The sequence below is a fragment of the Neltuma alba genome, unplaced genomic scaffold, assembly GCF_004799145.2.
Source record: "Neltuma alba isolate B1F8T4 unplaced genomic scaffold, ASM479914v2 tig00012508_pilon, whole genome shotgun sequence".
NCBI lineage: Eukaryota > Viridiplantae > Streptophyta > Magnoliopsida > Fabales > Fabaceae > Neltuma > Neltuma alba.
In genome coordinates this window covers 366253-382090 of record NW_021636976.1, presented here as the reverse complement: position 1 = coordinate 382090, position 15838 = coordinate 366253, and the positions used below count along the sequence as shown (strand labels likewise).

The 15838-nt window shown below is 35.2% G+C and overlaps 2 protein-coding genes across 5 annotated transcripts; both read right to left on the bottom strand.

Moving 5' to 3' along the window:
• Positions 1-1006: 1006 nt before the first annotated feature.
• On the bottom strand, positions 1007-4222 carry LOC114727823 (50S ribosomal protein L5, chloroplastic). Its single transcript, XM_028914587.1, has 3 exons — positions 3870-4222; positions 3256-3456; positions 1007-1568 (listed from the first exon to the last, which is right to left on the bottom strand). Exons 1-3 carry the CDS (start codon positions 4131-4133, stop codon positions 1227-1229), a joined length of 807 nt encoding a protein of 268 aa, XP_028770420.1. The 5' UTR covers positions 4134-4222; the 3' UTR covers positions 1007-1226.
• Positions 4223-5730: 1508 nt separating this feature from the next.
• On the bottom strand, positions 5731-10803 carry LOC114727821 (protein REVEILLE 6). 4 transcript variants are annotated; one of them, XM_028914586.1, is made up of 8 exons: positions 10390-10803; positions 9302-9359; positions 8714-8837; positions 8429-8605; positions 8147-8275; positions 7327-7436; positions 7148-7207; positions 5731-6335 (listed from the first exon to the last, which is right to left on the bottom strand). In XM_028914586.1, the coding sequence occupies exons 1-8, from the start codon at positions 10647-10649 to the stop codon at positions 6300-6302; spliced, it is 954 nt and encodes a 317-aa protein (XP_028770419.1). In that variant the 5' UTR covers positions 10650-10803; the 3' UTR covers positions 5731-6299. The 4 variants fall into 4 exon arrangements, with proteins under 4 accessions (XP_028770419.1, XP_028770418.1, XP_028770416.1 ...); XM_028914585.1 differs by having other exon boundaries at positions 8429-8608; positions 10390-10802; XM_028914583.1 differs by having other exon boundaries at positions 7327-7442; positions 8429-8608; positions 10390-10801.
• Positions 10804-15838: the final 5035 nt, after the last annotated feature.

The following is a 15838-nucleotide window of genomic DNA, read 5'->3' as shown; positions in this document are numbered from 1 at the left end:
ATCAATGATCATGAGGTCTTAAATTTTAAGATGTTGTACGTATAAGTGTTATGAATTTGAAGTAAAATAAATAATCATGATATACTGTGCTCTCTTATGGTACTTGTATAGATTATAAAATTTACAAAATTAGAGACATTTTGGAGTACAGTTTTATTTATATTTTCAAATTAAACAAAACTTGTGTCTTGATAAAAATGTTAACCTTTCCTCATTTGGATGTTTCTTATGTTGTCCTTTATCATTGATAATTTCTGAAATTTGAAGGAGGAGGATAAATGACTTGGCAATGTGATTGTCCCATTTCACCACGTTGCATCCCCTGACGTAGCTTAGCTTGTTCCCGAAGGCAAACACCTTCCTCTGCAATTGCAACACTCCCACGGTTCCACCTCGCACTATATGGTCTCGTGAAATCTTGAACTAAAAATATCATCACTTCATCTTAAGATCTCATATTCAATAATTATAACGCTATGAATTTTTTTTAATAGAAAAGATATACATAAAATTTAAAAAGTGGACCATAACTAAACTATACTACCTCCGGTCCTTAATATAAGATCCTGTTTGACTTTTATTTTAATCCTAAATATAAGACTCCAATCTACTTTGTCTCTCATATTTACTCAATTTTTTCCAAAATAATCGTTCTAATAATTATAGTTTTAGTTGATAGAATTGATTAGCAAGGATATTTTAGGAAAGACAACACCTATTCAGGACAAATAACTAACTCAACTTACTTCCTTAATCTCCTTAATTTAGTCAACTGGCTCTTATAATTAGAATCGAAGGTGATATATCATTGCTTTAATATTATTAATGCCAAAGTTAATATAATAATCGTGCGCATGAAGATTCATATATGCTCAAAAATTTCGCATAGATAAAAGGTATGGCATTTTCAGACGCTTGGTATAAATTACTATGAACTTCTGAAAATGCAATGCATAAGGGCAGCATTCTATTCTAGTAATTGTGCATAAGAATTCTCGTGCATGCCTAGGAGGAAAGAACCATGACCAAACAAGATTCCACTTTTATTTTTCTGATAAATCTGATTCGTTCCATCTTAGACTATTTTAAAAGCACTTCTTTGATCAGTTAGCAAACACAACCATAATGTAACACTTAAAATAACAAATTGTTGATCACAAAATGAATAATTAATAGTGCTACAAAATAAGGATACGGCGATTTGCTACAATCTCATTTACAAAACTTCACCTCCTTCCTCTTCCCTTTGATTTTGAGTCAAAATGGTGAGACTTGAGCTTCTTTTTGCGAATTGTTGTAACAGGACCACCTCCCTCTCTGAATGGCATGCCCATAAGAGCCAGCAATCTGCTTGCCTCTTGATCAGTTTTCGCCGTTGTTGCTATACATACGTCCATTCCTCTGGGCGTACCGACAATATCGGACCTGATTTCTGGGAACACACTCTGGTCCTTGACGCCAATACTGAAATTCCCGTGTCCATCAAAACTGTTGGGGTTAACACCCTGGAAATCCCTTGTCCTGGGAAGCCCCAAGTTGACAAGTCGGTCCAGGAATGAGTACATCAACTGTTGAAAACAAATGATATCAAACTCCTAGTTTTGGATTAAGCCATGTTGCTCTGACACTTTAGGATAAAAGCATGCAGGAGCAGAACTCTGAAATGTTAACTCATGTGAAGTTCGGTATTCAATGTAAAACCAATCTTTCAGCACAATTGTTGGTGAGAAAACAGATATCGTAAACACAAGAAATGACCATTCAACAATACAAATTTTGACACAAACAAGCCCCAGACAATGAAATCTATAAATTGCTTGTTCAGAAAAGCCCGCAAAAACAAGCATTCAAAGATACGCTTCATTAGAGGAAACATAGCCCACAAACTTGCAACAGCAAGGCATACATTCCAAACCCCGATAGCAACTATAACAACATATTCCTAACCCTTTTTGAGAGCACAATTCAAATATGGAATCTAGTATTCCTCAGATTATTCAACCATATGGGTTCTACGCGCATGACCATGAATCCATTATCAATGTCCACAACTAATTTCTTCACAAATCTAATGGATATTCCATAAATAAGGTATCATCAAGTACATCCATAATCATGTCACCTCCATCAAGTGTATTATATGACTCATTCTCCATTCGTCTCTTCTTCCCAAGAGACATCAATAAGCTTACACACAACACGAAGATGCAACAAGTAACAAAATTCATTGAAAAACGGCAGCCACATGTTCCACATTCATGCCTTCTTTCTCCAGGCAATAACCAAGCTTTGATCAAACATCTATTTGAAGTTCCTAAAAGGCTTGTGCTAAGGCATTTATTTTCCTACTAAACCACACTATTTTGCTGCCAACTCCACGTTATAAGCCACTTTCATGCTAACCACCTTGTTGAAAAATTCTTAAGGAAAGCCACTCTTTTTTTTTTTTTGATGCCAGAGGAAAGACACTTCAGAAAGATAGATAGACCAAAACTTTCACAAATAAACATGCATGCAAATCCACCCCTGATATGTTTTATTCACAACTGGCTTGATATGACCATCTTCTATAGTCTGTTAGGGAGTCATGAGATAATGGAGCAAGAGGAAAAATGAGGGAATCACTGTGAGATCCCAAGAAAAGAATATAATTATCAAGAAGTCCTGATGACACATGAGCAGCATGGATCTTACTGTCATTTTTTGCACTGCAACTTGTCATTTACTTGTTATGAGACCTTTTGATAATTACACTTCTCCCTTTGGATCACATAAGAGTGATTTCCCCCCCCAAAAAAAAGACAATTCATTCTATTGCTTGAGAGTTTGATGAGATAGGAGAGGTGTCGTTCATGGAATAAAATGGCTAATAAATTATCTTTCAATATTTACCTTAGAATGTGTGCCTAGCAAGTTATTGGCCGGGAAAAAGATGTTAATTTTACTATCAGCCCATTCCATTTCATCCTTGACCCATCATTTAGAGAGACACGAAAATCAGAGTTTTGGATAGCAATGAGTGTCCATTCCACTCCATCCCAAAACAAACTCCCAAAAAATGACCTAGCTCACTTGGGCCACTTCTTTCCATCCTATGCCATCCATCCAAATATATCCTAAACCTACCAAATAGCCTCTCCACTTTGTTTAAAATATCAACTTCTCATAGGCCAATTTATGTCATGCACAGGCAATATGTTCAGATGACAAATGAATAACACACACAGCAATATCTATCGAATAGTACATCCTTACTTTTCCTCTGAGTGTCACAGCAATCCCAAGGGGTTGACCTTCCCTGATCTTGAAGGTGGCAAGTGAGGCCCTCGCTCGTGTCTTGACAGGCCTCTGCCCTGTGATGAGTGCTAGATCATTGATTGCTGCCTCCAAACCCTTCGCATTCTGCGCGGCATCTCCTATTCCGCAATTAACCACGACCTTCTCAATTTTAGGGACCTGAAAGGAAAAAATAAAGCCCCTAAATTTTAAGAAGTGAAGATAATGCTTCCTTGTCACCTCATTTTCCCCATTGTCTTGTATCAAGCTATAAAACCCCCTAAAATTCAAAGTAGGAAAAATTATAATTTTCGCGCTTAAGATCCACGAAGCCCAGAGTTCCAAGGGTTTTATTAAAATTGAAGACAACCGAGAGGGAAATATAGAAACTCCAAACTCCCTAAAACTGGTGGAAAATCAACTTACCATGCTTCCATCGTATTTTCTCCATCATCTTACATCAACAAAAGAAAACACATGAAATTTTTATCAAAATAATAATAACAATAATAATTTTCACTGTGGGAACCCATGAAACCCAAAATTCGAACGTTCTAATGAGCCAATAAAAAGAAGCAAGAACATTACGCAACCTCGTGTATATTGGTGTAGTTGAATTCTTCCATAAGCAAGGGCACGATTTTCTCATTGTATGTTATTTTGAGCCGGCGGGGCTTCTCTGCCTCAGACTTCTCCACCAATACAGCCCCGGACCCCGCCGCTGTGGCCTTCACCGGCGCCACAGCCCCTCCATTCCCATTTCTGTAGAGAAGTCCGGAGAACAGCGGAGCCGGAAACACTCGGAATTGACCCAGAAACGACGACGTTGAGGACTGGAGAAGCGAAGGACCAGCCATAGATATGGTGTTTGCTCGGTTCTCACTGTCGGAGTAACAATGGATTGGGTTTTCAAGCACCAAGGGAAGGGGTTTCGTTTAGAGTGAGTAACTGTAAAATGGACTTGATTTTTGGCTTTTATTACAAGACAGACCAAGGGACTTCATAGTAAATACCATTGAAGTTCGAGACCTGTCTTGGAGTTTTGGTGAACGGATACGGAATATGCTCGCCAGTCAGATTAAGAACACCTTATTATCCGTAAAATATAAAAATGTAATAAAAAATAATTAGGTTTTTATATAAGTTAAATTAGTTAAGTTGATTATTATAATAACTTAATATTACATTTATCAAAATACTCCAGTTAATCATACACATTAGAATAAAAACCTTTCACATGCATAATTATCATAAAAACTGTTTTGAAAAAAATAATTATATAGAGAAAATAAAGTAAATTTAAGTCTTATATTCAAAATCAAATTAAGGGGGTGTTTGGATGGAACCAAACCATAGGTTGAAGAATAACTTCTGGAGAATAAATTCTTGAAAGAATAAATTTTATAAAAAAGTGATCTTGATAAATTGAGAGTTTGGATAGTTGTTATCAGAAACACTTTTTATATGTACAAATTATTTAAAAAAATATAAGTTAATATGACAATTACATAAAAGATAAATTTTAAATTGAAAGAATAAAATTATTAATAACATATTTTTACCAACATAATTGATAATATATAAGATAATGTAATTAATAAATAATTAATATGTGTATATATATTTATAAAATATAAGATTAAATATATTTACAGAAAAATAATTATGCAGTGTTAAAATCATATTACTGTTAGGATCTATTCTGACAGGCACAACCATACTCTCTAATTTGAGTTAGAAACACAATGAATTTACTTCTTCTGAAACCATAGTTTCAAGCTCAAAACCAACCATGGTTTTGATTTTCAAAACTGTGGTTTGTTAATTTTTCTCCTCGTTTGACAAATTTTTAACCCAAATAATGGTTTGGGTTCCAAAACCATAATTCCAGTTATTTGCCAAACAAGTCCTAAATCTCTAATTAGTTAGAAGAAGATAGTGCTGTATTCCTCGATGCTTTTATAGAAGTAAACTTCTCCATTACAAAAGATAAAGAAAATTAATGAATGGACTTGAGGGGAGAGTAAAACATTCGCATCAGCACCTCCACTATCCATAGAGTTTAATTAAGCGCGAAGCAGGTCCTTAGCTTTGGCTAAATAACTTAGTTACAGGACCCTACTCATCGTTTTATTGAAGTTTTCTTTTCCCCAAATTAATCTTCTTGATCCCCCTTTCTTTCTTCAGTTAGCCATCCAGAATCCACAGACCAAAATTTCAAAAGTTCTTCGAGCACAACCATTTTGTGAAAATGATTATTTTACCTTGGCAAACAGACGCACGCCCACTCTATTAGCACTTCGTCCACTAGAAGATTTATAAAGGCCCAAATCAATAGATATCAAAATGCTTCAATTTCAGCTTCCTTTTGAGAAAGAAAAGAAAACCACACTTTTTGCGCTCTCTTTCTCTCCCTCTTCGGATTGGTCCCAGCATGCTGACAATCTATCCGCATACTCGAAAACAGAAAATGTACAATATTCTCACTCTTCTATTAGTTTATGTACAATATACACAATCAGCCATCCCAAGCTTTGACCCCACCATCGTATAAATCTTAAAAGCAGCTTCATACCAAAACACACAAAAGCGCTCAGCAGACTGTACAATATAGCCTCCAAAAGTGACCCGATCGAAATTGAGGACTCTACATGTATGATCCTACTTACAGAAAACAAATGCTTCAAGGATAATCATCTTCCTAAGCTATACACAAGACCCTAGATAGATAAACCACAAGGATAACTCCGTTCCCACCTAATACCTAAACCAAACAAAAATCCCGAACATTGCATGTCACGTTATATACAGATGAAACACCTAGCGCCCAACTTCTCACATTCTTTCACCTTACAAGGAGCCCATAGTTTACTATTCAGTATCAGAGGTAGTGAACAGAGAATTTCAGGTTTTGGAAAACATATGAAATCACCGTGAAGCAGAATCCACTTGTACCGCTTTAAGCAGACAGAATTGCACTCTGAGATTAAAGGATTGCTGCAGAGATTACCAGACTTCTCCTTCTAATGGTCAGGATCATAGGATGAAAGCAACCTTCTCTGCATTAATTTCAGAATGTTATGCAAAAAGTGAGCAATTTAGTAGATTATAATACAGTTCATATAATAGAGGTCATCATCATGCATAAATGCAAAAGGATTTTGTACTTCGTCGGGCATAAATGCAAATGGATTTTGTACTTCATCGGGGTTTCATCATTCCACATGGCAATGGCAAAGAACATGGAAATGGATCTGGCAAATATGTCCCCTACCGGTGACCATAAACTGACATTATGAATAACTTCAGATTGCTCAGTCATATATTTACATACAGCTTTAAATGTTAGGAAATAAAGGGAGCCTGCTTATTCGACCAAGATATTAGTATTTATTGCTCAGTCATATTTACATACAGCTTTAAATGTTAGGAAATAGAGGGAGCCTGCTTATTCGACCAAGATATTAGTATTTATTGCTCAGTCATATTTACATACAGCTTTAAATGTTAGGAAATAGAGGGAGCCTGCTTATTCGACCAAGATATTAGTATTTATCGCAAAGAAGAGTGGCCAAAATCAGAGATCCCCTATATCTAGAAAACCACAGTTCAATAGGAATCATCCATGCTATCAAACATAAATATGATTCCCACACCTAAACCTTAAACATTTTCTAGTTCCCATTACAATTACAAAATACCAAAACAGGAAATTCAACGCATTGGCTTTAAAGTAATTCAGGTAGATGGAATCATGTGATATCTAGCATCATGTTATCTAAAATAAGCATATTAGATTTGATGTGCTTAGCAATTATCAGATGAAAAACTACCGAGAGAATAATTCCATCTACTAGGGAACAGGTCTTACATGATCTTCAAATTTGGGACTCATTAAATTGATGGTGAGGTTTCTCATCAATAATAATACCTGCAAAAAGAACCATGCAAGCTTCTCAGTTCAAACATACTCTTAGAGTTCAAACCAACACAAAAAATAGAGGGACGATGATGTGGGGGAAAAACAAGGACCAGCTTGTGGTTACTTACAGCTTCCACATTTATCGGGTCCATCTGTTTCAGTCTCTCCAAGTGATTTGCAGCATTTGGATCAAACACACTACCAATAAAGCTGTAAACTTGTGCAAAATCTGGCATTACTGCATCTGACAGGTGAAGGTCGACAGAAAGTGTGGTCAAAATCATGAACATGCTAATAAAATATATGACAAACAATAACAACATAAACACAAGGTATCATCCGAAATTGAAGAATAATGACTAGGAAGTAGGAAAAGTAACATAAAGTAATTATGTATAGCGCTCCAAACAGTAAATTCGGAATGGGAGCCAATCTAGCCCTGGGGCGAGAGTAAACGACAGAAAGCAGTAAACAATTTCTGAACTCATCCAAAGAAGCACGGCAACAATAGTAATCTTAGATTGGAACATGGTCCCAAAGTGCCTAAAAACCTTCAAATTCTGGGCAGTTTCATGGACCAGGAACATGGGTTCAGCATGAATATTTGCGTTTAATTTGCAAGACAAGTCTGGTTCAACAGATGGAAACCTTGGGAATAATTTCCTTCATCATTTGTCTCCTCAACATCCTTATGAAAATAAAATTCTTTTACTGATTACTGTACCGAGAATTTCCAAGAATTGAAGCAACCACATAATACAGTTGAGACACTGCATGCTTGAACTCAACTTAAAAACATAACTTAATGAAGTAATTATTTGTATTATTTACTTAAACCCACTGTACAGGCCACTTCAACACAGCCAAGATAAACGTGATTATCAATATTTTTTATGCCAGTGTGTCAAATTCATCTCAAGCTCAAACGGAGAAAATAAATCAACCAACCTTTGATCAGCTTGCCTGAGTTTCCTTGATCAATAACTTTGCTACCTGGACAAGCCCTTGGAGTGCTCTCATTACTACTGCTATAGCAACAATTTAGAGAAGCAGCTTGCCCATGCAACCCCATCTCATCTAATAGAAAAATCAATAATTTCCGCGTCAACAGGGTGTTCAATTTATCTAAATCTAAATTCATTGAATAAATAAATGGCAAGAAATAGAGAACCAAATATTAAAAAAAATATTTTTAAAAAAAAAGGCACTGGAGTTGAGATCAAATCAAACCTTTAGTCACTTGTGGCACACTGGGCTGTGGGCTAACATTACAAGGCCAGTTTGACAAAGGCACACGGGTAACTGGAGTTCCAAGCGCAGATGAAGAGTCTGGCCTATAAATGTACGAGGGCTCAATGAAAGAAGATGATGATTGCAATGGCACTGTAACTTGGGATACTGCTGGAGCTGCTAAAATGAACATCATAAAAAAACAGTTAATCACAGAAGCCAAAAGACACAGCAGGTTCAAGCAATGAATGCATGAAAAGTGGTCGACTATGGTAAGCTGCTAACCATTTTTAGGTGCCTTTTGTGGGTATGGATGAGCAGCCTTTCTTTTTGGCCGAGGGGGAGGCACATGTTCACTTGTTCCATTCTTCTGAACTTTCAGGAAATACTTCTGTGCATGACTTCGTATCTGCCAAAGTGTAGGAGGAGAAGTAATAAATATATGATACAGCTTTGCCAAAAAGAAGAAAGAAGGTACATGCAGACCATGTAACATGCAAAGTAGTTTTACCGTGAAAAAAATGATAAAAAATCAATATAATTTCTATATCCCGGAACAAACATGTTTAAATGGCAATCACTACATTCTAACAATCACAACCATGACTCATTCATATTGCCAACACAGCAACTAATAAGAGGAATTCATTATATAAATTCAACATGAGTTCAAAACTCGATGTCTTTCTTTCTTCTCTACTCAAACATACGACAAACTGCAACATTATTTCACTTATTAGTATTTCTGGTCCCCAACAATGCAAATAGTCCACCTTGCACTGTCATGCTATAGGGAAAACAATTAAAGCATCCAATGCCCAATGATATCATGTTCTTTATTTCTCTTTCCCTTCTAGGATGATTAGTAATTACCTGGATAACAGTTTTTGAACCAACAAATGCTTCAATCTTCTTCCAGTCACGGTCAAATCTAAGATCAGTCAGACATAACAAAGAAAACAAGTAAGAAAAATGAGCAAATAAATCTGATTTCCATAAAAAAGACACAAATTTCAAGCAGCCAACAAAACAGTTATCTTTTACTTCCATTTTTCAGAGATTTGTTTTCTTCTTCTTCTTCTTCTTCTTTTTTGGGGGGGGGGGTGTTTAGGCAGAAAGCATGGTATTTCATCTCCACGTTACTATGCATCCTCATAAAAGTAGAATGCCAACCATGCACCTTCAACTCGACAGTTTCTCCTAATTCGGTTCAAAGGTTTTTGATGCAAAGAGGAGAGGAAACTTTGTAGCATACTGGCATTATGCAGTCAATTAGATTGTCTGGTTTGCCGGGCCAGATGACCGCATCTTCAAGAGTATACGTTATCTTGAATGTGAAAGAATTGTATATATCGCTTATCTTGGGTGTTTAGAACGTTTATTTTGAGGGATTCACTGTATCTAATGTGCAAATTGAATAACTCTACTAAACTCAAATTTCACAGCGATTTAATACTTATGTTCTGAAGAGAGCTGATCACCTGTGGTTTGAGGAACGAAGTACTTAGCTTTCTATCTCAAGAAGATCCTTTTTCAATCTTATGCATACTCATAAATCAAAATTTAAAGCCCAAATTATAATTCCATAATACTTGACTTCAAATCGGTGAGAGGAACGGAAATTCGTAATAACAAGAACAATAAAAGAAAAGGATAGTAAATTGTGACACTCCCTGCCCCCGGCGGATTATAAACGAAACTACTGCGGTAACCTAAAAGATTGAGGGTCCTCTTTCACTAGTTAAAGAAATTCTCAACTAATCACGTCAACTTATCAAGTAAACTAGAACAATTGGGGGAGGCGATGGAGTAGGGGAAAGAAATGGTCGATTCTAATCTTGCATTAGCGGAAATCCGAAATCCATCCGTAAAGAAATACAGTGCTTGATACAAAAACATCAAAAAAGCAAGAATATTTTCATAGTAACCTTAATTAGAGATAAAGATAAACCAAAACTTACAATTGGAGAGCTTCGAGAAACTTGTCGTGCTCCTGCTCCGTCCAGCTCTCCCTGGACTTGGTAATCGTGTATGGTTTTCTGATCTTCTTACTCAGATCGTCCCCGTACGAAGCCGTGCTGACGCCGGCGGGGATGGCCGTGGACGAAGAAGCCGTAGCAGTAGGGGGAAGTGGCGGCGTAGGATTGACACCGGGAAGCCCCATCCTGGAGGGATCGAAGAAGTAGAAGCCTTGAGCAGGATTCGGATTTACCGACACCATAAGAGTAGGAACTTGAGGTATAGCAGCAGCCAAGAACTGTGCGGAATGTGTGGCTGATGATTTTATCTGGGTTTTGCTCGTCTTCTTCTAGCTTCAAGCTTTGCTTGTGTCTGTTGCCTCCGCCTTGGTTGCTCGGTTTCGGAAATAACCCAATTTAGAGGTCGGGATCTCGGTCAGGAACGCACGCGTGGAAATTTTCCAGCGTCCAATATATATAGCGGCACACAGTATAATGCACTGTTAAAACCGACATAAATGTGGAGGAGAAGACAAATAACATGGTGAGTGAGTGAAATGACGATTTTGTCCGAGTTGTTTGATTTACTTCCACGTGGCCTTTTTCTTTTTTTGGTTAGAATAGTTGAGACCACAAGGAGACTTTCGTTTTATGAGAGAGAGAAGCAAGATAGACATGAATATAACAGTACCTCCTATCATAATTATAAAAGCTCATTTATACTTTACAATTTATAAATAAAATTTTATAATTATAATCGTAGTTAATACTCTTCCTGTTCTCAATATAAGACTCTTATACTACTAATATAAGGATCTTACATTTAGGACCGGAAGAATACCAAATTTTATCCTCTTTCTGCTAATCATTTTAATGGGAAGGTATTTGATAAGCTCTGAGAGCATAATAGAGAATCTCGCAGTCTATTCATATCAGTCAAATGTCTCGCTTAAACATGATGCTGTAAATTTAAATTTTCTCTGTAAAAAGTATAATGAGTATATTAGTTACTCTTCTGATCCTATTTATAAAGTACTTTCAGCATGTTTCACACAGACAAAAAAAAATTTCAACTTTATTAACTTTCGTTTAAAATTTAATAACGTTTTAACTTTATCCCTATTTAATATACATTATATCTCATGTAAATAAAGTCAACACGATAATAAATGAGGAGTAAAATTGTATATCCATACAAAAAAATTTTCTCACTGTCCTATAAATAGAATAAAAAAAATTTCTTCTCTTTCTATCTTATAAATAAGATAAATGAGTATAACTTTTAAGAGCAAAGAGCGAACTCGAGAGGAGGAAGCAGGAACAGGCTTAATGATAATGAAGGGAAGAATGGTTGTCATGTGTTGGGGATGTTAAAATGGATCCATGCTCCAAAAGTGTATCTCCTACTTATGGGCATCTTTATGTTTTCATCTTTTTTTTTTATTGGGTTTCTGGGGGGGTATATAGTGGGCCTAATAAGAAATGAAATTTAAAAAAGGTGATGACACAATGACAGATGGGAAAGCATGTTGAGTGAGAATATAATGATATGGATCCTTCCACGTCAAACTGGAGAGCCACAGCCATAAAGGTCTGGTACCATCTAGAGAGAGGCTCAGCAGCAGGGCCTTTTGGGCCACAACTTCTTGTCCCAGTTGGGCATAAGCAGTTGTCTCTGTTTTCCAAATACAAATCTGACTGCTTTTCTTTTTTTTTGGCTATTCATCTATTAATTCTATTCAAGATATTATCAAATATTAAATATAAACATATCTTTCATACCATATTATAAAAAATTAACATTTTCTGCTAAACTTAACTTGATACGGACTTTGCATTTATTGTGTGCGTGTGTTTTTTTGGAGGGGGGGACTTGTTTTTGGGGAATAAGGTTCTTTATAGGGAATTTCTTTATTGGGTCATGTTAAGGAGATATTTAGATGAAAACTAAATCATAATTTTAAAAATAATTTTACAGTATACTAAGTAAATATATAGAGGAGTTTATTTCGATCTGTAAAAAAAAATAGTTTTAGAAAATATTTTTGGAAATAGCCAAACAGGCTCTAAATCATGACTGAGCAGTGCGTCAGCGCATAAGGGCAGTTGCTATTATTTCTGGTTGGGGTCCTTATATGGGCTTCTTTATTTTAATGTTGGCCCATCCTTAAAAACTAACTAAAATATCAACCACAATTCAGTTAAACGTTTAAATAGGTTCCTTTTTTTAATTAGTTTTTTTTTCTTTTTCTTTTTCTTTTTCTTTTTCCTTCTTCTTGACACATTGAAAATTCTATGTTAACCAGAGTCATACAAGTGTTGTGCCCTGTGAACGCTTGAAAAAAAAATGTTAAAATTTGCCATGGATGGGTTTATTAGATGGTGGATGTTGATTCTAAGCATAGTTTTGCACGCTTCCTTTGAATAGTCAGGGCAAGAGATTTCAATGTTATCTTGTTCTGCACCTTCTTAAAAAAGACTTCACTCTTTCTGCTTATGCGGAGGCGTATGTATGCATGACAAAGACATAATGACAAACGTGCGTTGTTTTAATCTTACCTTGTTATTCTCACTTTGTAACTGATCAAATACCATATGTACATATAAAGACTATTGTTATTGCTTCTTTGCTTTGATGATCATAATTGTTGAACATGCTGGCCATTGAACGCGGATCGATCTTCCTTTTCGCCATCCATGCCCGATGATAGTTTGTACTACTTTCAGTTTTAATTATAAGATCTTGTTTATAGTCTATAAACGAGATTTTACAATTAAGACAAGAGGTAGTATATGAAAAGAAAAAAGAGTGATAATGTGCTTTTTTTCCGGTGATACAAGATAATAGCATTGTACTTTAATTTGCATGTTGGTTCATTACAAATTTATGTATAATAATAATAAAACTCTTTACGCTTGAAAAGGAAAACCCTTCATTAAATAGGGGGAAAAAAGAATGTTTTCTGGATGCATGCATCATAATCATAATACTTTTTTCGCTTTTTAATGTGAGACGTAATTAACTAATTTAAGGATATTAAGAATGCTAGTTAGGTTAGTTAATACTACCTCTGGTCCTTAATATAAGACTCCTTTTAAATTTTATTTTGGTTCTAAATATAAGATTCCAATCCACTTTGTCTCCCATATTTATCCTTTTTTTTTTCAAGATAGTCATTTAATCATGATAGTTTTAGATAACAAACTTGATTAGTAAGGATATTTTAGAAAAAATAACACATATTCATTACAAATAACTAATTTAACTAAGTTTTTAATCTCTTCAAATTAGTCAACTGGGTCTTATAATTAGGACCGGAAGTAGTATGAAATATGTTTTCTTCTAAAATACCATAAGTATCTTCCTTAATTTTCTTCTTCCCTTTCCTACCTGATTATTGATGGGAAAATATCAACGAGGTTAATTTTTAAAAAAAAATGTCAAAATTATGAAATACTCCTCTGATCCTAAATATAAGACCCTTATAGTTATACTAATGTATATAAGGGTCTTATATTTAGAACCGGAGGAGTAGATATTACATATAGGACTAACATTAAATTTCTAATTAGACTATACATGAAGGATAAAGGAGTATTAATTAACTTGCTGATTATACTTTAATTATTTAAGCTTAACGCACATGTATGCTTCCCTTGTTTTATTTCTGGCCCCAGGTTTTCGTTTCAGCGAAATCCCATCTTGCCTCTGGTTTTCAGGCATTCTAGCTGGAAAGCGATTCCTTGGTGGGGGGGGGGGGGGGGGAGCCTTTCTCTGGGTTTTCGTAGGAAAACGTGCAAGAAGTAAGTGAACTAGCTCTTTTCCTCCTTTGAAATTAACTCCTCATCACGCAGACCGAGAAAACAACACAGGCTTCGCCACTGGAAAAAAGGGGGGGAAGTCACCAGTGGTTTAGTTCAGTAATCTTTAAAAATTACTTGGATATCCTAGGAAATGCATCACGCACGCTTTCTAATAAATTAATAACAAATACAGAATCATTATAAGCAACGCAAGAAGATTATTATAACAATTTAGGATTATCCAAATTATTATTAAACCATCTAGAAAAATCTGTGGGCATGCTCTCATCCCCTGATATGTGTGTGTGTTTACAATATTTCTCTTTTCATTTTTTTTTCTTCTCACCTAGTAATTCAGGTTACTCGAGAAGAATATAATCATGTTGGACTTGTATTATAAGTAGACATGGATGAGTCATTAATAACACCATCAGCATCAAAATATAACAAAAAACAAAGGAAACAACGTAAGTTTTTAACGTTATAATTAGATCCTTAGTGCGTGCTTTGATTATAATTATCATCAGCTTGTCAGTGTCGTCGATTATTACGAAAACACAGCTTCTATATATCCAAGGTCTTTAATTAAAGGCATCGTTTCGTAATAATTTTGGGATGCCTAATGACAGATTAATTCAAGTGAGTTGTATCAATATTATTTAAAAAAAAAAAAACAGGTTTCACCATTCTAAGAATGATTCCAGTTATTCATACATAATATTTTTAAATTAAATGTGAAAAGAATCAACTTAAGTTGTATTGTATAGAAATATTTTAATCATATTGTGTGCTCTAAAACCAAATCAACTTTATATATCAGCGGCGATTTTATAATTGTATACTTAAAACATTTCATGACGTTCTCTTTTGCGTTTTTAGCTAAAACACGAGAGGTTTTACTCTTCAAAGGATCCAAATTCAAAAAATGTGAAAAAAAAAAATAAAGAAATGGGGAGTTGCCCACGTGCGCGGCAGAAGGGAATGATGTAAGGCCGCCACACGGCGGCTGCTACAGGGTAAGACCAACAAAGAGGAGCGGAGGGCACTGACTCATCAGTCTCCACAGCCACCGTAACGTTGACCATTGTCTCTTCTTAGGTCAAACTGTCCAAAGCCTATTACTAGTAACCTATTTATGATCTTGACACGTCTTTTGGGTCATTTATTATATTATTATGAGTTAACCTCCATCCGAAAATAAAACTTTTTTGCTTGTAAAAAAAAAAAACTTTGTAATCTAATTTGTTAGCAAAAATGAAACTTCTGGTCTAATTTTATTTTTGAAGTATTTGTTTAGTAATAAACTTACTGTCATGCTTTTAAAAACAATATAAGAGTATGTAATTTTAGAATCGTCATTCACTCTTTAAAAAGCAGAAATTTAGGAGCCCTGTAAGAATATTAATGACAATCAAGACCAAATTCTTTTTGAAATTCTACCAAATGACTGTGGTTTTTTGTGGACTCTTCATTTCTTATTTTTCACATTTTTAATATTGAAATCATAATTTAGTGACATCACTATCGCTTCCTGGACGACAACAGTTTAATTACGGGAATGTTGACGTGTTCCCAAAAAAAAAAAAGAGAGAAAGAAAAGAAAAAAGAAAATTGAACAAGGATATGAGGAATTGAGGATTATTTCATC